Source organism: Anas acuta, chromosome 4, assembly GCF_963932015.1.
Source record: "Anas acuta chromosome 4, bAnaAcu1.1, whole genome shotgun sequence".
Taxonomy (NCBI): Eukaryota; Metazoa; Chordata; class Aves; order Anseriformes; family Anatidae; genus Anas; species Anas acuta.
The window spans coordinates 891,376-914,149 of record NC_088982.1 but is presented as its reverse complement, the minus strand read 5'-3'; the positions used below and the strand labels follow the sequence as shown (position 1 = coordinate 914,149).

The 22,774-nt window shown below is 50.6% G+C and overlaps 1 protein-coding gene across 11 annotated transcripts in view; it reads right to left on the bottom strand.

Annotated features, from left to right (window-relative positions):
• Positions 1-22,774, bottom strand: part of DYSF (dysferlin) — an 81,881-nt gene that overhangs the window by 13,830 nt on the left and 45,277 nt on the right. For 10 of the 11 annotated variants that reach the window (XM_068679484.1, XM_068679486.1, XM_068679485.1 and 7 more), the window contains 10 exons: positions 19,859-19,957; positions 19,059-19,187; positions 18,247-18,402; positions 16,133-16,224; positions 13,987-14,157; positions 13,312-13,454; positions 11,044-11,183; positions 9,243-9,331; positions 8,884-8,979; positions 5,699-5,840 (listed from right to left, as the gene is read on the bottom strand). In XM_068679484.1, the coding sequence (XP_068535585.1) occupies positions 5,699-5,840; positions 8,884-8,979; positions 9,243-9,331; positions 11,044-11,183; positions 13,312-13,454; positions 13,987-14,157; positions 16,133-16,224; positions 18,247-18,402; positions 19,059-19,187; positions 19,859-19,957 (1,257 nt within the window). Of the gene's footprint in view, positions 1-4,135; positions 4,193-5,698; positions 5,841-8,883; positions 8,980-9,242; positions 9,332-11,043; positions 11,184-13,311; positions 13,455-13,986; positions 14,158-16,132; positions 16,225-18,246; positions 18,403-19,058; positions 19,188-19,858; positions 19,958-22,774 lie in introns of those variants that run through there. The other variant, XM_068679483.1, reaches the window with a different exon arrangement.

Sequence of the window (22,774 nt, the reverse complement as noted above, 5' to 3'; positions counted from 1 at the left end):
GATTGGGGTGCTGTGCGACCCCATTTCTGCCCCGAGAGCAATGCCCCGGCTTGCCAAGGACCCCCTGCCCCACCAAGGATGATTTGGGCAGGATCAGCCCCATCCCGGGTGGCAACGCGGAGCTGGTACAACGCTAGCAGCTCTCTACAGCGTTGGCCTTTCCTGTGGAAAAAGCCTGTAAATGTGGTTTTGGCTGGTGGCGAAGCTTCCCTCCTCCGAGCCCCGTGAAGCCGGGGACACGGCGGAGCGGAGCTGGGCGGGCGGGCTGGGGGAAAGGAGGAATTTGATGCTGAGCAAAGTTTATGGGTCCATTTCGAGGCGGTGTGAAAAGCTGCCTCCGTGATTAAATCTAGCTCTGAAGGTTCCCTATAAAAACAAGCCGTGGCCAGAAATTTATTTCCTAGCCTTTTTTGCAAGACGTGGGAAGGGAAGGGGGCTTGAGTTATTGTTTGGGGGGTTTGTTTTGCATCGGGTGGGGGGAGGCCGGTGAATATTTTACGGTCTTGAATAATGCAGCAGGGGAGGCAGGGGAAAAAAAAAAAAAAAAAGCTCATATCACGAGGAAAGTGTTGACAGGGCTGCATTTCTTCTGGGCTGCTTGTTGCTGCAGAATACAAAGTGAGGAGCTACCCTGCTTTTTTGGGGAGGGGGGAAGGCATGAATGGCCAAGCAAGCCTGGCCCATTTCAGGGCAGGAGAGCTCCAGGCCCTGGCCCCACAGCAATCAGATGATTTGCTCATCCCTTTCCACACATCCATCAGAAAGCAAAATTTAGAGGGGTAACTCCCCGTGGCATGTCACAGAGGGTGCCTGCGCATCCCAGGACACGACTGCTGCCCTCGGTGTGTTATGAATTCTGTTGTGTCATTGTGTCTGCAGGTTTCGACCCCATTAAAATACCTAATTTATGACCGACTTGTGTAATTAAATTTTCTTTAAAAAAAAAAAAAGAAAAAAGTACTTGGAGCACATTCAAAACGTTGCATTTTGGCTATACGTTGAGAGAAAACGAACACGCTGCGTTTTGCTTTGCTTTCTCATGTCCCTGAGAGAACAGGGAAGGGCACGACAAAGGATGGGAACCAAGAAAGGAAAAAGTCCAAATTCAGAAGCAATAATCTTGTTTTCACTTCCTAAGACCAAAGAGGAATGAAAATTTCAATCTAACGAAATATTATCTATTATTCATAAAAATCAGTGCTCGATACGCTGAATTTCAAACCAAAACCAGCCAGGACACAGAAACTTCTTGGTACACCCTGGAGAGTCAGTGACAAACAGAACAGAACCAGGGGAAACGGGAAAATGCAGCAATTCAGCTGCAGGAACCTCACACTCCTGGCAATTTTTTTTATAGAAATTAAACAACGGAGAAGCCACGGGGTTATTCCTGGGATTATCCTCTAGGACCAGCTATTTCCAGCCATGCTTCCATCATTTCCAGCAGCTCCTGCTCTGGTACTCACACGTCCTGCATCAGTTCTTAAAAAGGATGGGGAGGGAAGCATCTTCCTGCCAGGTTACAGGGCCAACAGCACACCAACCTGCTGTTCCCTCCACTTGCCAGCTTCGCAGCTGTCTGAGGGCACGAATCACATCTATTTGGTATTATCACTGCTGCCACTTCCATACCGTGATCTGTCCCTGGAGCTGTTCATTATTAACAAAGCATCTTCAAGCAAGCAAGGATCTCCATGCCTGAAGCACCTGCTGACTGTAGCACCTCCTCCTGCTTTAAGAAGCAGTTAAAACTGGAAGAAGAGATTCCCCTGGACTTGACCTTCTGGAATATTGTTGATTTTTTTATTTATTTATTTTTTTTCACAGTGTCCCAGGCAGCACAGCACACTCAACCACCTAACTTTCCCTCCTGGCATCTGCTGACTCAGCATCACTGAGAGCCCTGTTCCTCCCCTGCCACTTCTGTGCCCGACCCCTGGCGTCTCCCAGTGAGCTTTGACCTCCACCAGTTCGTATTGGTCTCCCAGTTCTGCGGCTGAAGGTGGCGTGAAGCCCAGCAGGCAGGCAGCAGCTCACCAACTTGGAATCCAAATTAGGTTTTATATGACCGTGCCAGCCCAAAGACCTCCAACTTAAAGCCACTTTGCTTTTGCACCCAAATAGGTTGCAATTAACCTCAAACCTGGGATGGGCCCCTTCAGCAAAGAGCACACAGGGGAAGAAATCAGATGAAGGCAAGAGCTCCCTGAAGCAGAGCCTCACCACAATTGTCCCAGCCTGAACAAACCAGCCTGATGCTTGCAGCTTCTTCCACAGTAGCGGGATGTTTCCCCTTCCAATGGCTCTTCACCCTCACAAAACAGCACATTTTCTGCTCTGGCATTAGCTCTTCATTCTGTTGTTGACAGCAAACCCCCAAGACTAGTAGCAGAACAAGAACGAAGACAACAGCTTTGTGCTTTGGTCTGGCTCCTGCCGGTGGCATGGCACGACACGGGGCTGAAATTGCTGACAATGTTCCCGTATTCGTTCTGCTCATCAAATGGAATTTCTTTTTTGCAACGCTTTTCAGCTGGCACATGAACCCCCCAGCCAGGTCTTCGAAACTCCAACCCAATGGTTTATTTCCAGGTCCTCTCAAGCACCACGATTTTTTAACTCGTGCGTTGAGGCGCTCTTGAAATTCAACCCCGAGTGTTCATTTATGCCGATGACATTTGCCGAGACATTCGGTGTCAAGCTTTTTTTTTTTGCCCTGGAGGACATCTCAAATTCAGACTTGGCAGCCCTGTGCAGCTACCGCTGTAATTGGCGCTTGCAGCCGAACGTTTCAAAATCAATTTCATGCATTTTCCACCTCCACAGCGCCTGCGAGACGCGGGAGCTGAGCGCCTCTCTGACGGGGTGCCCGGAGAAACCTGAGCCGCATCCAGCCCATCTCGGCGGCGCTCTCCGTAGGCTCTGCTTGCACCATGACCATCTGATAACATCGTCTGCGAGAGTCGAGAGCTGCCAGACTTAGACCTGGGGATCTGAGGTTTAAACCCTGCAGACATCTGCCCTGCTCCCTGCTGGCTGGCAGCAGAACCTTGTCCTTCGTCTGGGAGCCGGGGCCACCCCTCCACGAGTTGATGTGGACACCGAACCTATTTGCTCCCCTAACTCCCCCTGCAATGTATTGATGCCCCAACATGTGCTGCGCATTGGCCCTTTCACCAAACCAGTGGAAGGATTGAAATCCATGAAGCTGGGCTCTTGGAGGATGCAGAGAGCTGCAAGAGTGCTGTGGTGACACAAACAGCAGGGTCTGACCTGTCCGTGGCTGCTAGAGAGGTAGCAAAATGAGAAGGGGGAACAGAAGAAGGTAATTCCAAATAAATACTGACAGAGGATGCTTAAAGAAACATGCATTTATATGTTTTCACATGAGCTATCCCAAAGATTTGATTCCTCTTTTGCGGGGAATTTTTTTAAATCCAGAATGGGGTAAATTCCTTTAAAAAGCAAAATCTTTACAACTTTACTCCATCAAGAGAAGATAGGTTTGGAAAAAAACATTCTAAGATGGCTAAAATTTCAGAGAAGCAGGGACAGGAGCTCACACTTCCAGTCCATAAGTTGAATTGCTGTTTGTGGGATTTCCAGGCTCCCACTTTCCCTCCAGGTGCAGTGGGAAAATCAAAGCTGTGAAACCCCAAGAGGAAAATCAAAGCTGTGAAATCCCAGAGCTCTGAAGCTTTGGAGATGAATTTCCCCAAACTTTGTGGCAAGGACGGAACAATCCTGGCTACTGCTGCCCAGCCCAAGGCTGCAGGGGCTGGCTCCATCAGGTGGCACCCGTTTTTTCCCCAGGGTTTGTGGGCCTCCAGCTCCCCATAGGACTGCACACCACAACTAACCATCACGAGGACTGCCCTGCTCAGGGGCATCCTTGCTCCTCTGGGAGATGATTTCCCAATCTGGGTTGGGGTGATTCAACCCCACGCTCCATCCTCTAATGCCAAAGGGAACCCCAGCAGCGAGGAGGCGAGCGGAGCGAACAAAGGAGAGCAAATTGAAAGCTGCTTTTCTCCCGGCAGGGCTCCCTCGGAGAGCCAACACCAGGCAGGCTGGGTGCAGGTGGCTTTTAGCAGCTCAGAATTTGCCATCTGACCGTTTTGATTTAAATTCCACTTTCCATCGCCTGCGTTTAAAGTTCAGCGCATGGGCTTTTACAGCAGCAGTAATGAACCTGGAGTTCAAACAGCACATGGCGAGATCAAAAATTGCCAGAGCGGAATGTGTCCCACAAATACAAAGCATGGCTTTTCATTCATTATTTTTGCCTTTACAGAGAGGTTTTACAAGCTGTTTATTTTCTGATACAGTGTTGGCAGACATGTGGTCGGAGGAGAATCAATATCAGCACAGTGGGATGTATTTTCTTAAACGGTTTATAGGGGGGTCTTTGCTTTTTCAAAGGGGGATAATTGAATGTAGTACACACTGTACTTTTGATTTGTTTAACATGAAGCGTGAAATGGGTACAGCTATGATTCTGTCAATCAGTTTAACTACCCGGCAATTCATTTTGAAGCGAGGCCTCTTTGCAGGGATCGTCTGGCTGCAGGGATTGGGAATTTGCTCAGCATCTTCCCCGCTGGCGTGCCAGTTCCACCCCGGGCCGTGCTGGGACCAGCAAGGAAAAAATCTGGGAGGGGGGTCCCAGGTGAGCTGTGCGGATGCAGATGGTCTCGCTGCAACGAGGTGTCTTTGGGACAGAGTGGCTGAAGGGGTCTGAGCTTTAGGAAATGTCACGGAACAAGACCAGGTCTCCAAAGCAGGGGTTGTCCCCGCTGTCCACATAGACCCAGCCTGTTAACCTCCAGGTGATCTGAGATGGAGGTTTAAGTGAATGGTTTCCCCCTGCTAATGCTCTCCTTGCGAGCCCGTCCCATTTTTCCGTGTATCCACCCCATTTCCATCCCTCTGCTTTCTTCCCTCCCTGCAACTCCCAGTCCACGTTTGCCACCACATCACTGCACTAAGCTTATCTAAGAAATATCAGAAGAAATACTTAATTACAGATGTAGGAACAAGGAGGCCAAAATCTATCACTATTTTTGACTTAGAGATTCATCCTGAATCCCAAACCAAAGCTTTTCTTCCCCTCTCTGCATCAACGACACACTCCAGCCCCCTGCTCCCCTACAAAGCTACAAGAGCACAAGGGGCAGATGCTCCCCTCTGCTCCAGCAACAACTTGGTGGCCACTGACTTTCCCCAGGAGGCAGGAGAGCTGCTGTCCTCCAGCTGAGGGCACTGCAGTCTTTTCTCCCTGTGTGAGGTCTGGGACTCGTTTCCCCCTGGTATCCCTGCAGCCCAGGTGCAGATCAGGCTGGTGGGGGGCACTGGAAAGCTGCTGGCCCCGTCCCAGCTGTGTGCTGGGGGTCTCAAATATTCCCTGGGCTGCACAGGGAGCCTCCAGCTGGGGTCTCCTTCGTGGAGTCAGACCCTCCGTGGCTGAATTATAAAGCAAGAGGCAGCACCACCAACACCTTTAAGCAGATTTTCCCTTGAAAGTGTGTTTTTAAAAGCAATATTCCCACCTGTCCACCACCCTGTGTCCCAAACATCACAAAGTTAAGGCTGAGCCTCGTGTAGCCCCAGCGTGTTGCATTTCTGCAGGTCTTAAGCCAGGCAGATCAGCTCAGGGACACCAGGAGAAGGCAGAAAACGCCTGTCCAGCACCACTCACCTTTTTTGCAATGTAACACATTTGCTCGGCGGGGAGATAGTCGAAGGGGAAGATGAACCTCCAGTTGAAGTTGCCTTCTCCTCCCATAGACCTGTAGTGCACGTCTGTCTTCTGCTTGTTCTCCTCGTGGCCAACCAGCCAGCTGCAAAACGCAAACACACTGCCCTAAGCTTTGTGGATGTATTAAAGGCTCAACACAGCTCTAAACTCTGGCTCCAAGTTGTCACTTGCCCATCCATAAGCCTATGTCAGCTTCTAATGTGCCTTGGTGAGAGCTGCTTTCCCCTCTGCAGCCCCCCCAACAAACTGACCTCACAGCCTCCAAAACCTGTTCTCTCGATGGAGGCAGCACGCTGAAGTCCAAGGGTCATTTTTTCCCTCTGTTCCCTATCAGTTCCTTGAAAATGATTGTTTGGGAGTCCTAAACAGCCAGGGTTCATACCCATGAAAATCCCAGAGCGGCCTCACCCTGCTGTGGCCAGGGGGTCCCCAGCTGCAGCCCCGTTCCCCTCCTGTGCTAAAAGACCTTGCTGTGGTCCCTCCACAACCAGTCCAGGGGCAAACTGAAAACTTTCCACAACTACTTTTTTTTTTTTTTCCAGCTGCAAGTTTTGCAAGTGTTGGGTTTTCATTCTGCTCTCTTCCCCCGTCCAAATTTTTTTTTTTTGGTCTTCAGCAATCAATGGAACTAAACAACACAATAAAGCACAGCCGTTTGCGTCCTTGGAGCCCTTCTGGAGGGGAGCCGAAAGATTCAGCGGGAATTTCTAATGAAAACAATTATCTCGTTTGATTGTTTTCCACTTAAATTGAAAATAAGTTTTGTTTTTTTGCCCAGCTATACAAGTGCCCCAAATGTGCTGCGGGAGATGGGGAGGTCTACTCGAGTTCACCCTACAGATCACAGGCACACGTGCTACGCGGACAGCGAGGGCTCGGTGGCACTGGGAATTGTGTGATGAGGTTACGCTAATGCTTAAATTGTGGCCGGATTATTTGATTTGATCTGATTGGATGCAAATGGCCAGCCTGTGTGTTTATCCACGCCGCTCCAGGCTCTGCGGGGCTCCTCGGAGGATGCAGTGTGAGCGCCCTCTCCTTGCAAGCGAGCAAAAGGACGAAGGAGAGCTCTGGTTCAGATCCTTCTTTGGCTCTGTTTTGTCTCTCCCCAGTGCCAGAAAGGAAAAGCATCCAAATCACGATATCCCAGAGCTAAAAACATCATGGTGACCCATCTTGCCCAGTGCCCTGCCTCTGACTGGGGCCAAGCACAGACTTCCACGGATGAGTATGGGAACGGGGCAAGCACATCATACCTTCCCAAAAGATGACAGACACCTTCCCAAAACATGACACCTTCCCAAAAGATGACACCTTCCTAACACGATTCCTTCCCAACACCTCTCCAGCCTGCAGTGACTTGCAGGTCAGAGACTTTCTGGGCATGTAGGTAACGTTTTTGTGCTTAACAGGACCAGGTGGATTTCTAGCCCATTAATTCATCCAGTTATTTCTGAATCCACACACCTTAAGGTACCTGCAATATCCAAAGGCAATGTTGGGTTCCTAGATTTAAGAGGTGACTTTCTTCTTGAAGCAAACAGACATCTGATTGAGCTCAGTGCGCATGTTAGATCTGGGAGGACCAAGGCCATCCTTTCATTTAGGAACCCCAAAAGGCATGAAGACGAGGTTTAAAGACACTGGATAATATCACATAACATCATAGTAGTGGTGGTTGGCTGGTAGGGGATTTTGGAAACTTCTGGCCCAACCTGCTCAGAGCAGTCCTGATTTTGTCTCGCTGTATCTGGAAAACCTCACAGGAAGAGTCTCCCGCCTCCCACAAAACCTGGCTGATCTGTCCTATCAGTGAAGTAAAACGTTATTGGAAATCTGACCATGAAAATAATACAAAAATGTCCCCCACCTGTGACAGAGACCGACAGAGCTCTTAAATCCAAACCATCTTCAGCTCTGAATGAACGTGGTCTCCCTACACTTCTGTCTGCCTACAGCACAAGGCTTTGGGAAAAGGAGTCTCTCTGTACTCAGCCTTGCAAAACCAGACCTAAACTTGGTTGAGACCTTTTCATGTTATTGTAAGACTATCAATAAATAACATTTTAAATTGATTCAAATAAAAGACTGACATGATAGAAAAGTACTTATTTCATTTACCTCCCCAACTGGCAGGCAACAATTTACATGTTATGTAAAAGGCAATGCCCAAACCACTGAGATTCCAGTCCTGGTATTGCCTAGTGAGTGATTTCTCTATAAAATGGGGATCACGCTGGTGATAACCTCCTCAGAGGAGTGCTGTGAGACCTCTCCTGGAGGAAAGCCCCGGGTAACAGCTTCTTACCCATCGAGTTCTCCCAAACCCAGGGTCCCCACCAAAACTCCGCCATGTCGTGGTGGTGATCCCTCTGTCCACAGGGTGCCAGGACCAGCCCCTGTCTGCGGGGCAGATGCTTATGCACAGAAGGACCATTGCCTCCTCTGCTCGCAGGGTTATTTATGCCCTATCCAGAAATGGGAATGATGCAGCCATTTGCAGGGGGAAGATGAAGAAGTCAAGCAAGATTTTTAATTCATTTACAGCACTGCGAGACTTGCTTGGTCACTGGGGGTGACAAAAGCCCAGCAAGGGGTTCCCCAGGCGCTGGATGCTCTCTTTTTCCAGCAGCCCCCTGCAAGCACTGCTATTTCAGAGCCCCGAGGTGCACAGAGCGGCTTAGCTGGAGCTGATAACAATGCACTTGATGTGAATACCAGGTAAGCAGCGCGCATTCTGGATTTACAGGAGGAAAATTGGGATTGTAAAAAAGGGATTTACAGTCTGTTTCAAAATCCTACCTCTTCCTGTCCATAAATCCAAAGAACGCACAAAATAAGTAAGTCCCTTGGCTGGGATTGCACCATTTTACACAAGATAAAACATAAATGGAGTCAGGCAGAGAAGGGAATGTGCCAGAGGAGTTACTGCTGGTTGCCACATTTTTGTGTGTTTCAAGGAAAAAAGGGAATTCCAAAAAAAGCAGCTACCCAAACAAGCCAACCTATGTATATGGGGGCTTCGTGCTACCGCAGCAGTGTTGCTGCACATTAACTCCTCCACTGCTGCTCTCTTGTGCCTTCAGTCTGTAGTATCTGGAGGGCACAGAAGTGGGGTGGCTTACCCTTTGACGTAGATGTCGCTCATCTTCTCCCCCGTGATGCTGAGGTCATCGAGGATGACGTCCTTGGTGTTCCAGATGATGCAGCGCAAGTAGAACCTGAAGGAACACAGGAGAGACATGAGAGAGGGGGAAATCTTGGTCAGGAGTCCACCCAACAGCCCCGTCTTGCTATTCAGCTATTTAGCTGGAGGAGTTCAGATTCAACTCAATTTTCCCCTGAAGATAAGCCTGCTCAGACATCCCTCAGCTGAGCAGGTGGATCCTTCCCCACCCAACATCCCCAAGCCCTCTCCTCTTCCCCCCAAGGAGAAGGTGCAGGAACCAGCCCTGCTCCGGGTCAGAAAGGAAAAAGAAGTCACCTCTTGGCTTTGCGCGGCGTGATGTTGAAAGGGGGACCGGGCTGACCCAAAGATTTGGGGAACAGATCCACCCACATCTGCAGCTTTCCCTGCAAGCAAAGAAAGAGACGTGAAGCCTGGTGAGCCTGCTGGGTCACCTTCACCTCCTCGATAGGACCCAGGACAGAAAATACCAAGTGCTCCATGGTTCCTTTGTTGCAAACCCAGGTTTCTTTACTGGAGAAGTGTCACTGGGTATTTTAGTGATAGTGGGGTATGTACCAATGGCCTGTGATAAGAGGTCATCCGAATTAGCTGAAGGTGCACTCCAGGTTTGTTCTCCAAGGCTGAATATCTTTACGTAGGGCCAGACTGAGGGCTGGGTCCATGGGAGGTGCTGGAGAAGCAGCTCACTTATTTTCCACAGTGTCACACCAGTGGCCACCAGCTGAACAGCTGGTTTATGGCTTTCTGACCATGGGAGTGGAGGGTGGGATGAGGAGAGCTAATTCCACTTTCAAATAATCCTTCCAGGGAAAAAAGCAGCAGAAACGCAGCTGAAATCTCAGGGGGTCGTTTTTTAGGTGGTCCCTTTTACTGTAAACCACCAATGGGTGCCAATAAAATATTTTATTGTACAGTCTCAAGGGTCTAAAGCAAAAAAAAAAAAAAAAGGCATCCTTTGACAATCAGCCCGTCACAGAGGGCTTTGTGGTTTGCTTGTTTTTTGGCAAGAAAATCTTCCATTTCAGCAGAAAACTTTAAAAATCCACCCTTTAAGCTCGCTGCAAACAGCCTGGTAGAGCCAGCCTGTTCCATGGGTCTGCAGCGGGTCAGGGCTATGATTTTGGGAGCTGTGCCCAATGCAATCCCTACTGAACCAGCCAGGTTAATCCCCTCCAGCCCAGCACCACCACCACGAACACTCCCAATTAGCAGCACCAGAGCAGGGCAGACCCAAATTGCTCTGCCCAAGCCCAAGACATGCAGGAAACACCCTTCCAACACTACCATGACACTGTAAGAACAGCACAAACCCACTGGGCGGCTGACAGCAGCCACCTCCTGCCTCTAATCCTGAATTTCAGTGGGTGAAATTGCATGAAAATGTGTTAGAGCCGTTGGCAGTGCGTTTACTTCTGCCAAAAAATTCACTGGACTGGCTAAAAACAAACCACAGGAAGGTAACGGTGCTGCAGTGGTGGAGCTCGGGCTGTGCACGGTTACAGCAGCTGCAGAGCCAGTCCCACGAAACTGCCTCTGCAACTGGAACATGTAAGAGAGATGAGGACAAATCACGGTGTTCTCCGGGAAGCAGCACTTTTTGGTCCAAAGGCATAAAGCCACGTACACGCTAATCAAAGAAAAGGGGTTAGGTGAAATACGGATACCTGGGTTTTGATTGGTTTTGGATGGAAGCCCGTTTAGCTTTTGTTTGGCTGAAAAAATATCCAGTCTGCACTAGTACTAAAACTTGATGCCTCCAAGGACTTGTTCCTGCTGCAGAAATCCTGCTGCGTTGCCAAAGGAGCCTGCAGGAGCATTATCATGACAGAGAAATCCTACATCGACGCTTTCAGATCAGAAATGGCTTTCCCCAAGAAAAAAAAAAAAAAAAAAGGCTTTTTGTGGGCAAATGCTGATGAAAGTGAACGCCTATTCCAGGAGGCTGGAGCCGATCTCCCCAAGCACTCAGAGCAAGCCAGCCCGAGAGCAGCAGAACCTCTCCAAGAAACGTCTCCTCCACATCTCACCTGGTTAGCGCTGGGTGGAAGGGAAAATGATGCTCCTGGTCTCATCCTGAGCTCTCGGCACCACTCACCTGCTCGATCTCTGGCTGGAGGGGGCTGTAGAGAGCCCTGGTCTCCACGTGCTCCGGCACCAGCCCTTGTTTCCGCAGCGCGTACAGGGCAAGTCGCTCCTCCACCGGCCCCAGGTGGGGGTTGACGGGTTTGCCGTCCTCTGCAACAGATCAGAGCAAGAGCAGGGTCACGCCATGCCACGGGCAGGGTGCTGAGCAACCCAGGGAGGGCTCTGCAAGGGTTGTTGCTTCGGGGGAAGCACCAGGAGCAAGCAGGAGCCGCACAAGGCAACGTGGTCCCAGGGGGACACATGGGCAAACCATTGCTCCGTGGGACAGGGACCTGCAAGGGGGCTCACACAATCCCACCCCAGCCACAGCAAGCCTCAGAACAGCGAAACATTGCAAGCTGAAGCACGTGGAAAGGGGAATCTGGGGGTTGATCCAGCTTGAAGTGCTTCTAAGGGCTTGGGATCCCCAAAATTACAGCAGCTGGGGCCAGCAGCCTTCCAGCCCACGCTGCTGCCCTGCTGCTCAATCCCATCCCCAGCAGAGCTTTGTCCAAGGGGCACAGAAACAGGCTGCCCAGGGACGTGGTGGGTCCCATCCTGGAGGTATTTCAGAGACGTGTGGACGTGGTGCTTAGGGAGATGGTTTAGTGGTGGACTTGGTTAAGGCACGGTTGGACTCGAGGATCTCATGCGTCTTTGCCAACCTAAACCTAAGATTCGGTGATTTTACGATTTAAAATCAGCCAGGAGCTTTGGCTGGGCAGACAGGAGCGCAGTGGCAGAGCTCCCCGCAGGGTCCTGCTCCTTTTCTGCTGGGTGCAGGGAGGAAGACAGAGATGAGAGGAAGCTGAGGCCAACACAGGCACCGCCAGCACAGCTCCAACACCCATCCTGGTCCCCGAACCCACCTCCACATCCTCATCCCACTCCGCACCAGCCCCTAATCCCTCCGCCAACACACTGCTAGACAAGGCCAATTAGCAAGGGACATTTTTGCCCTCTCCACCCCTCAATTCAGGACCCTCATCCCACCAAACGTTGCCGTGCAGGACTCGCCCCGGCGCACGGCTGCCTCGCAGCCACGTCGTTTCGAGGCCGTGCACCTTCGAGGACCTTTTTGAAATGAAACGCGCTCCATAAATATTATTACAGCTCGGCAACTTTCAGGTGATATATCCCAGCTCCTTTCTTGGCAATGTCTTGAAGTGGTTAACTTCAGACATATGGGCCATTTCCCAAGCAGTGGAAACCTGGCGTGTGTGCGTGCGTGTGTGTGTGTGTGTGTGCGCGCACAGGAAAAAGAAAAAGCCCCTCTCAGAAAACAACAAATGTGGGGGTTATGGAATAATGGTCCGGGTGCAGGGCTTGTAAAACCCATGCTCTCGTGTTTAATAGCTTCACTTTATACCGCCAGGTTCAGATCTGACATTGCTCTGCGCACACAGCTGGTTTCCAGATCTCCTTGAGGTCAAGCATCAGACTTTGTTCTGTTTTTTGAACTGATTGCCATTAAAGCAGAGGAAGGTGAAAGGCAGAGGCTGGGAGAGGGGGGAAGCCCCCGCTCGGTTTAACACCTCTCCAGCCCTGGCTGAAAACCTCTCGCATAACAAGGGGCTGGGAAGGAGCTGTGGCTTCCCCACTCCTCCTCCCAAGGCGAGTATCACAAATTTGTGCCCCGAGTCCCCAGAGCACAGGCGGGCAGCAGCCCTGGGCTGCTCCTGTCCCTGCAGTGGCCTTCGTTAGCCAAACTGCTGCTCCTGGGCTCTGTGGGCTGGGGTTTCGCCTCCTCTCTGAGCCCAACACCCATTTCCAAGCTTTAAAGCAAGGTTTCCTCTAAAAGTCAAGCTCCTGCCCCCAAGGATGCCATCGGGGGGGCAGAAAACTTCAGGTGTGAGCGCTGTTTGGGGAGAGGGTTGTGCAAATGAAAAATGCCTCCCTACCTCCCCGTGATAGCTCATCCTTGTTGGCTGATCCCACCTTTCCAGCTCCAGCACACCTCACTCTGGTTGTGCTGGCACTTGTGCGTATGATCTTGTCTCCCTCTAGTGCCCCCAGCCCCAAAATGCAGAGACGTGAGGTCCTCAGCCTAGCAGCAGCCTGCATGTCTTCAGTGTGCAAGGGAAGGAGGAATCCGTGCTCAAAGTGCCAGGTTTGGGTTCAAATCACACAGAAAGGAGCTGGGCAAGAAAGCCCCCGTGATGTGTTCGTGGCCTCCAGCTCCAACCCTGGCTCTGGATAATGGGAATCTACCCACAGCAACCCCAAATCAGCCCCTTACCCAGTTCGGAGAGGATGTACTCCTGCTCCCTGAAGATGAGCCGGTCGGACTTGTAGGTGGGAGCCTTGTAGTTGTGCTGCAGGGAGAAGAGGTGAAGCAGCTGGGAAGGACGGAGTTGGTCTCGCCACTGGTTGGGTCCCGAACTGAAACGGGAGGGAAAACAGCACGGGATAAAACAATATCCAGCCTCAATAAGGGGCCGCAGCAGTGTTACACCAGAGGGTTGCGCTGAGGAAGGTGCAGCCAGCTCCGACCCTGTGCTTACCTCGACCTGTTGGTGAATGGGGCTGCGTGTCCCACACCCTGCTCAGCCCCAGCTCACAGGGTTGGGGTACCCCGATAGCCCCCAGACCCACTGCACCGCCCTGTAGCTGGTCCTGTGCATGGGCAGTGGTGTGCCCAAGAGGTGTCAGGGATGTAGCAAATCTCTCCAAGGAGATTCATGTTTTTTGAAGCTGCTGGAGGAGAGCCAGGACTTGGGGGAAGTGTATAAACTGGGGGGCTTCTCCAGCAGGAATCTGTCCCTCGAGACAGATCTCTGCAGTGAAATATGGCAGCAGCCAAGTCCCCTAGGACAGTTAGGGCTGGGCTGAGGCATTGCCATGGTCCCCAGGGTCCCCTCGGCGCTGCAAAGCCTCAGCAGCTACAGAGACCCAGCCCTCCAGAGATACCTACACGCAGTAGGTTTGGGGAAGCCCGCAGCGAGCCCCGTATTTTGACAGGAAGCGGTTCTCCAGGTCTATGACGGTCTCCCCGATCTTCTCATCCTTCGACAGGAGGTCATAGTCGTAGAGCGTGATCTTCAGGTCCTTCTCCAGGGGCAGGGTGCAGCTCAGCTCGAACATCCTGTGCAAACAAGAGACGCCCATGAGATGGAGATGTGCCATCTTTGCCATGCTGGGACAGCACTAGAGGCTGATGGCTGATTTTGAAGGTCTTTTCCAACCTAGATGATCCTGTGGTTCTGTTGGTGTTGTGCTCACGGATGTGCCACCAAGTAAGCACGCTCTGGGTTTCCCATTGCATGTGGTTAAATTACCCTTGAGCAAATTTTGGCCCTGTTTAGCTTCCCCACCTGCTAATTGGAAGTGACAGCAGCCACTGAAGTACCCAGGGTAAAAAAAGCAGGCACTGAGAGACAGGAATCCTCCTTGCCATGGGGTGGGAAAGGGGAAGAAATGACAGCTTTGGAAAACCAACTGCCCTTTGAGCCCGAAGAGCAGAAATCTAAAAGAGGAGGCTAAGCTTGTGGTCAGCATGAGAGTGATCCCCCAAAACCTCCTCGTCCTCCCTGCCAGTCCCATGCACCCAGATTTTGTGCTGTCCCCTCTGTCATCACTAGAGCAAACCTTCCTCGACCTCTTCAAACAAAAGGTGGTAAGAGACAAAGCACCAAGACCTTTCCAAACCACAACACCCCGATCCAGACAAAGCCTGTGCTCATGGACGTTAGAGATGTGGAAGGTGGGATGGAGGGTGAGCAGGACAGTCTGGGTCCGACCCAGTGCCACCAGGAATCCCTCCACCTGCCGCCAAAACACCATCAAATTCGGGGGCAAAACACGATGCCCGTTTCCACCAGCAGCACCCACCCCGCAGCAGCTTTTAAGGAGGGGAAGTGAGTGATTATGCCACCAATTAAGAGCGCAGGAGGAACTGGGGTCAGCAGAAAGTAATTAGCTAAAGCTGGCGGGCAGCCAACAACCCCGGGGAAAAGCTCGTGAAACGGGAGGTTTAATAGCCCGCCAGCAGCCAGGACCTGGGTTTTTACGTCTTGCTTTAAAGACGGGGTGGGAGGCGCAGCGCGCTGTCTAGACGGCCGCTGGCCGGGGGCCAGATTTGGCAGAGGGGGCCTGCCCCAGGAGCAGAGCTCCCTGCAGACCTGGGCTCCCTCCTGCTCCACGGGGAGAGCCCCCTGTGCCCCACAAGAAAGGCAGAGCTTTGGCAGAAGGGGAGGAAGCAGCTTGTCAAACCCACGCGGTGCTCCCCACCGGTGTCACCCTTGCCATCCTCACCCCTTCTGCACCAACCTTGCACGTGGGGTATCTCCTTCTGCATCTTGTTTTTTTGGGAAGCTGTCCCAGCACTGACAGCCTGAGCTGGCGAGAGGCCCCAAGAAAACCAGCGGGACCTCACACGCTTTAGGGCTTGACCCTTGTTTGTCCTGGAGCACAAAACCCTACATCTAGCCCCAGCTTGCCGAGGAGACCCAACCCTGATCAGCACGTGGAGGCTGAGCACCAGGCTCTCCTCTGCCTCCCTCTGCTTTGCCTCACCACCATGGTGCTTTCCAGCCCTGAGGAATACCCTTTTCTGAAGACAACCTTACCTTTTTTTCCTTTTACCCCAACTTTGTGGCCCTACGGTTAGGCGAACAACTCAACCAGCCACCATCAATTTTATAAATAAATTTTTCAAGGCTCATGATTGGAGGTGTCCCGTGTCACAGCACAATCATACAGACCTCCATGCACCATCTCTTTTCTTCACACGTTTAGCTGAAGTGCCTAAATGAGGAACAGCTTTGCCCCAAACTCTCTCTGCTATCAGTGGGAAGAGGCAGAAGCCTCCACAGGGGGATCTCAGGTCTAAAAAACCCTCTTGATGTCACCTCCACTGGTGCTTCATAGTTCAGAAGACCCAAAAAGAAGATGAACGTGAACCATGAGGGGTAGGACAGTGACCAAGCCAAGGTCGGACCCACTTCAGCAAGGCTGAGAGTGCACCAAGGGAAGAGGAAGCTCTGGCTAACCCACCTCGATTCCCTCAAAATGCCATAAAAATCCCAGGGAATCCAGGCTTAACTCAAACCAAAACTTACTTTCCGAAGACAGGCTCCAGCGTACAGGGGAGGTAATTTTCTTGGTCATTTATGGATTTCTTTCCCACTGAAATCTTCACATAGGGATCACACTGAAGATGGGCATAAAAATAAATGCAAAAGTCATTGGCACAGCGATAGTGGGATGGGATGGGATGGGATGGGATGGGGATGGGGATGGGGATGGGGATGGGGATATGGGATGGGATGGGATGGGATGGGATGGGATGGGATGGGATGGGATGGGATGGGATGGGATGGGATGGGATGGGATGGGATGGGATGGGGTAGGGCAGGCTGGAATATAACAGAACACTTCAGTTTGGTTCATTTTGGATGGACAGGACCTACAGAGACCATGAGCCCAACACCCGAGCACCTCAGGGCTACCCAGGAGCCAAGGTGCATTCCCGAGGGCATCGTCCTAGCGCCTGGGCACTGTGGGCACGGGGCATCCACCACCCCACCAGGAGGCCTCTGTGGGTGTTTGCCCACCCTCGGGGAGAAGAAATGTTCCCTCTGCGCTTCCTCGGTGTCCCCTCCATGCTGAGGGACAACAGCCACCGGGGTGAGGGAGCTGAATGTGACACGACGTGATGCACTGCGATTCCATTTCAGGGGTGACCAAAGGACCAGTTAGATGAGTGGGACAAGTGTCCAGATCCTTTTGAGGCCCATGGGATGGAAAATGAATGAAATAGCATGAAATGAGCTATTTTTAGGCTTGTTTCATGGACTGGGCTTGCTCTGGATTCCTCAGGATGTTCCCGTTCACCCATCTGAGTCACCTTCTCTGAACCTCAGGGTTCCCCTAAGGTCATCATTTTTTTTTTATTTTTTTTTTTTTTAACTTTGGGGTCTACTCAAAAATAGATTTACGAATGCAAGAGACCAAAATGTCAAAGGAAAAACATTTTGGTTCATTAAAAATGTGGCTCAAAATGTGTTTTTTTCTCCAATATGATGCAATAACTTAAAAAAATAAAATAGAATGGAGGCGTACTTTAACATAAAGCCTCATTGTGCATCTCAAAATTATATCAGATATTTTTATTTAGTTATTTATTTATTTAGCTTCTCGCTCGTAACTAACGTGATTCAGGGAAAAAGACATAAATCTGAAAAGTGGTTTAATTGTCATCATTTCCTCCAGGGTAAAAAAAAAATCACCTAAAACTTTTCACCTAGGTTGAATCCAACACCTGGAGGGACCCAGCATCTTACTCGTATAACATAAAAACAAACAAACAAAAATTAACTGGGAAAAACTTTGGTGATTTATGCTGTCTGGAGAAAACCCCCAGTCCAAGCTCCTTACCGGTTTTCTCTGACTTGGGGATTAATTAAGAAGAGAAGGATGTCCCTGGGGGAGGTCAGCAGCATGAGCACGGACCGGGCTCTCCTTTGGTCTGCCCTCGACTGGGACGAGCTTCAGGAGACACCAGAGCACAGGGAGAAAGGCTGTGGGCCAAGCCAGGATTGGCTTCGGCTTTCAGTGTAAAAAAAGCATTTTTTCTGCTCCTTGTTTTTCATTCTCAGGAGTCTCTTATGGGAGATTTCTAAGAAATTGAAAACCCTCAGTTCAAGGCCATTTTCAAAAACCGGGCAGATTAAAAAGTAATTTGGAGTTGTTCGTGTCAAAATATTTCCTACCTTTTTCTTTTAAAAAAAAAATCCCTATTTTGCAGCAGAGCAAAGAGAGTTAAGAAAGACTTTTCCCTAAGGGTTTTGTTTTTTTTTTTTCAAACTGAAACAACATGAACATTTCTTTTTGAACCGACACGATTTTCTTGTTGCACTGAATTTTTCTTTCAGACTGGCAAAGCTCTGCAGAGAGCAGTCATGTGAGAGACCTAATTTTGTTTCCTTTGGCACCGAGGTACAAGAAAAAAAAGAAAAAGAGAAAGAAAAAGAAAAAAAAAAAACTCATTTAGCTATTTCAACTAGCCCTACTGAAAAATCCCTCGGGATGGAGGATGAGGGGATGGCTCTTGGGACTCCCAGATGTAGCAGCGGAGGCAGGACGAAGGGGAATGTTTTCCCCTTGTTGCTGTCAACGTGTCGACGTCGTTCCTAAATTTTAGGACGAGCCACCCCGTAACCCATCAGCCTACCTTCCCGTTGGAGTCCTTGGGCTGGAGGCCGAAGGCCCGGACGATGTAGACCCGGACGAGGCACTCCTGGGGCCCTCTGGCCGGCAGCTGGTGGAACTGCCGAGGTGGCGCCGGCACCCGCGGGTCGTCGGGCAGGGGGTAAATTCGGAACGAGCCCTGCAAGGAAACAGGGGCTCAGCCACGCTGGGACGGGCCTCGTGCTCGGGGACACTCATGTGGATACTACAAGCACAGAGCAGGGCCTGCCGGGCTCTTAACTTAACAGGGAGAAAGAAGCAAGGAGGAAAACTGCCTGCAATGCTCATCCAGTGCTTGAGCGTTGATGCAAACCCTGTCATAAATCTGTGCAGAGCCCCAGTAGCGTCCTTGCCCTCTACCTCTTCTACTTCACTGTTGTTTGAGCCGTTGAAAAGGTGTTTGGGAGCCTTGCTGCCCCCAAATCGCCCCCCAGAAAGGTCAGGCTGAGGCTGTCGCTGCAGGACAGCGTTAAGGTCCCTGGGACAGGCAGCAGTGTCCTCAGCGAGGGATGGGAAGAGGAGGGAGAAAATGGGAAAATTTGCAAGTGTTTTATTCACCAGAGCTGATTTTTTTTCCTAAAGTGGCAGGAATCGGTCTCTGGGTACCGTCTGGGGGAAGGAAGTGGTGGGTAAGAAGGGGAATTCCGAAAAAGCAGCTAAAGAAAATAAATCCTTCTCCTGAAAGCAGGCTAAGGGCTGCTCTGAATGTGTCAAAAAGAGCAGTTTTCCTCGCTCCCCTGCACTGGATGAAACCCCCCCCAGACAGAGCTCCGAGTGTGGAAGAGGCTGTCACACCTTGAACTCCCCCACCACCGAGGGGTCATCGTTGGAATCCTGCGAGCGCCCCCGGTACAGCCTGAAGGTGTGGCAGAAGTCGGAGAGATGCTCGAAGTCCTCCACGTTCTCCAGCTCCGTCTCATAGACCTGGGGAAGGAGAAAGGAGAATCAGGGGGCAAGGGCTGGGACAGCTCCTGGGGCAAAACGGAGCCGAGCTTCTCCACCTGGAGGAAATGCCACCCCCAGGGACATCCTTGCTGCCCTTTGGGAACCCTGTAAAAATTACAGCACATCAAAAAGGACCCAGAGTGTGCCCAGGTCTCCCAAAGCATCTTTCATCCACCAGAGGGCTCCTTGCTGGGAGCATTTTCCTTCCAACCAGGCAATGTTTTCCCCACTTCAGTCCTGCCCGGGCTCCTGTGTTACTCCTGGCACCTCTCGTTAACAGGCACCTAAATCTCCCCTTTTCTTAGCAGTCTCTGGCTCTCCTTGTTTTCTTCCCAAAGAGCTTCCAGGGTGGCAACTCCCCATCTCCTCCGCCACTTAGTAAAGTGACAATAACTTAAAGGCTGCGAAGTGGGAAGTTAGCAGGCAGTAGTTTGCAAAGAAAATCAAGTTTTCAAAGCAGAATAAAATGGCTACTTTTAAAAACAAAATTACCTGCTCTCTGGGGAAAATTATTTTTTTTTTTTTATTTTTTTCTTGAAAGAAAGAAAGCCTTAAACTCTCTAAATAAATAAATAACGACCCAAAAGCTAGCGGAAAAACATCCCGGACGGTTCCCATCCAGTGAGCCAGGGCCAGCCGAGGCCACTTACCTTCAGCGTGTCGAAGCCCTTCTCCAAGTAGGAACCACATTTTTCCCTCTCTCCCGTGGACGCGTAGAATTTGCTCCACCAGTCGATGAATTCTTCCTCCTGGCAGCCGGGGATACCAAAATCACACACCTCCACGAGCAAACCCCAGTGACAACCAGTGCCAGAGGCACCATCCAGCTCCCCACCCTACCAGACCCCATCCCCACCTGTACAAAAAAATGAATGTATAAATGCCACTTCCACTTAAAATACTGGTCCTCAGGTGCTGGACATCTCCCAGGAAGAACATAACCCTCTTCTCATTAATACTACACACAGAAATAAGCAGAATTTATACAACCCATGGACATAACACCACTAAGGTGCATTTGCCTCATCTATGCAAATTGGATTTTAGCTCTGGGGATGCTGTTCCGAAAAGCAAGCCGGCTGCCGGCTTCAGAAAACGTAGACCTTTTACAAGAGCACCATTGCTGAAATTTAAAACAAGCGAAGATGAAGGGGCTTTGCCTGTGATTCATGAAACATTCCTGAAAAATAATGATGTCTTATTTTAGAAGTCCACAAAATTCCATCACGCTGACCTAATGGAGGGATCATAATAGAGGTTTATTGGATTTATATTTTAAGCCAGCAGTGCAGACTCTAAATTGCTGTCTTGAATAGACATTGTTTTTAATAGAAATATTACATAAATTAACTCTGAGGCCTCGTCTGCCTCCTTTTTCTTCTTCTTCTTTTTTTTTTTTTAATGTTGCCTTTCATCACTTCCCCTGTTTTATTGTTTAAAAAGCTACACTCTGACCAGCGCGGCTTTATTACGGCATTCCACAGGTACCGGGTTACAAGGAAAGCACTTCAACTAATCCGATGACTTACCCACGGTATCTTCTGCAGCCCCCAAGACAAAGAATTTGGTTAGATATTTTTTGCTGATTTCCACTGATGTTAAAAAGGGAAAAAAAAAAAAAAAGAAAAGAAAAAAAAAAAGAAAAAAAAAAAAAGAGGCAAGGGGAGCAGCTGGAATGTTAATAGCAAAGGACATTATTTCATTTGCCTTCAAATGGAAAAGCCAGCGTGCAAGCAACTGATTGAGGGATTTCATTTAGCCAGCAGCATCCCTGGTAGTTTTGTCCTGCAGGATGCTCCAAGAGCTGTGCCTGAGCCTGGGTGGGACCTCGAGGACCCCACAAGCCCTCGCCAAGCCTTGCGGGGATCCCCTGGGTCTTCAGCCCAGGGGTGAGCATTGATGCTGGACATATTTCACACCAAGTGACCAAAACCTACAGTTTTGGCTAAGAAAGAAGCTCGTTCAGCCGTGGTGAGCTGCAGTCATGCTTCCCAGATTTGCTTTCTCCCTATCACCATCCCCAACCTGCTGCCCCCACTGGGACCAGCGTAAATGTGAGCTGCACCCCGAGTGCCCTGAGCCTGGTGGCAGGGTGGTGACCCTTCTCCATTCAGTGCAGGGACAAAAGAAATCCCCTTCAAGCTCCAAAGTGCCCAGCTTCGGCATTTGCTGCTAAAATGGGGAAGTTGTTTTATAACCCAGGAGCAGTGGAAGAGGAATCGTGGCCGTTTCACCAGGAGAGAGCCTGAGCGGGGCCGTCCCTGAGGTCTCCCAGCATCTCCGTGAGCATTTAGGGCAGCAGAGAGCCCTTTTCGGCAGGGCATCCCTGCAGGCAGGATTGGCTTATGGGCAAAAAAAAAACGTTTCCAAAAATAAAGACAGTTGGATTCCAAAATAAAATATAAAAATACCTTTAAAACCAGAACTTCACCAGCATGCTGCAACTTCCCTCTTAAGCATTTCTGGAATTGTGGCTTGGACACAGCAGCAGCACTCAGACACATGCTTAACTTCAGCCGAGTGTGCAAATCCCTCTGAAGTCAATGAGGCTCCTCAGACACAGCCTGAAGGGCTTTCTGGATGAGGTCTTGGGTTCAGCAGAGCCAGCAGCAGTCCCCTCCAGAGGATACAACGGGGTTTAAGCTGTGCCGGGTCTCCGTGTAGGACTTTTACCCAGGGGTAAAATACTTTGGTATTGAGGGGTTTAAAATCCTTCCTTCCTCCAAACCCCAATATGCAGACCTGTGGGATGTTTTCCATCTCATTTTGTTCCATACGGGGGCAAGGCACCGGTTGTGACCTCGTTTTTGTCAGGGGGCTGAGCCAGCACCGTTCGCTCCCCTACCACTGGGTTCCCTCATCCTGCAAGCCCAGGCACCAGCAGCATCCCCAAATGGGACAGGAGGATGTTGGGGCTGTCCAACACAACCCAGCTCCCAAAAAACGCATTGGAAAGGACATTTTGGTCCGGAGCAAAAGGAGCTGAGAGAACCTGAGAGCTTGTATATGGGTCCTGGTGAAATTCAGCCACCTCGCAGGTGGGGAAACTGAGGCACGGCCAGGCAGCAAAGCCAGGAGCAGAGCAGGCATGGGATAACTGAAATCCTAATAGTCATTTTTGCTCTTCTAATGATTACGCAGTCTCTAATGATTACACAGTCTTCCCCGTGGGAATATAGCTAATCACAGCACTAAGAAATATTGCCTCTAAAGAAGCTAAGCCACTGCCTCACCTCACATCTGGGAGGCAGATTTCCTGCTGTGAGTGAGCTCCGCAGCTGGGATGAGGAGATCCCTGCAGAAACAGCTTGGGCATTTAGGGATGCACCTCCAAAAAGAGCTGTCTGCTACCCTGCTTTTGCAGGAGATGACACCCTGCATCTCAGCCTCGGAGAGCATCCCATTAGTGCTCCTCATCCGCCCCAGTGCGCTCAGGCAGGGCACCGAGGCACCAAAACACCAAGCACCTCCCCGTGCCCTCGGCCTCTGACCTGTTCCCCAGGAGGGACCTGGTTTTGGGATACCCTGGGGTTCTCCTGCTGCAGTGCCGGAGGGAGGAAAGCACA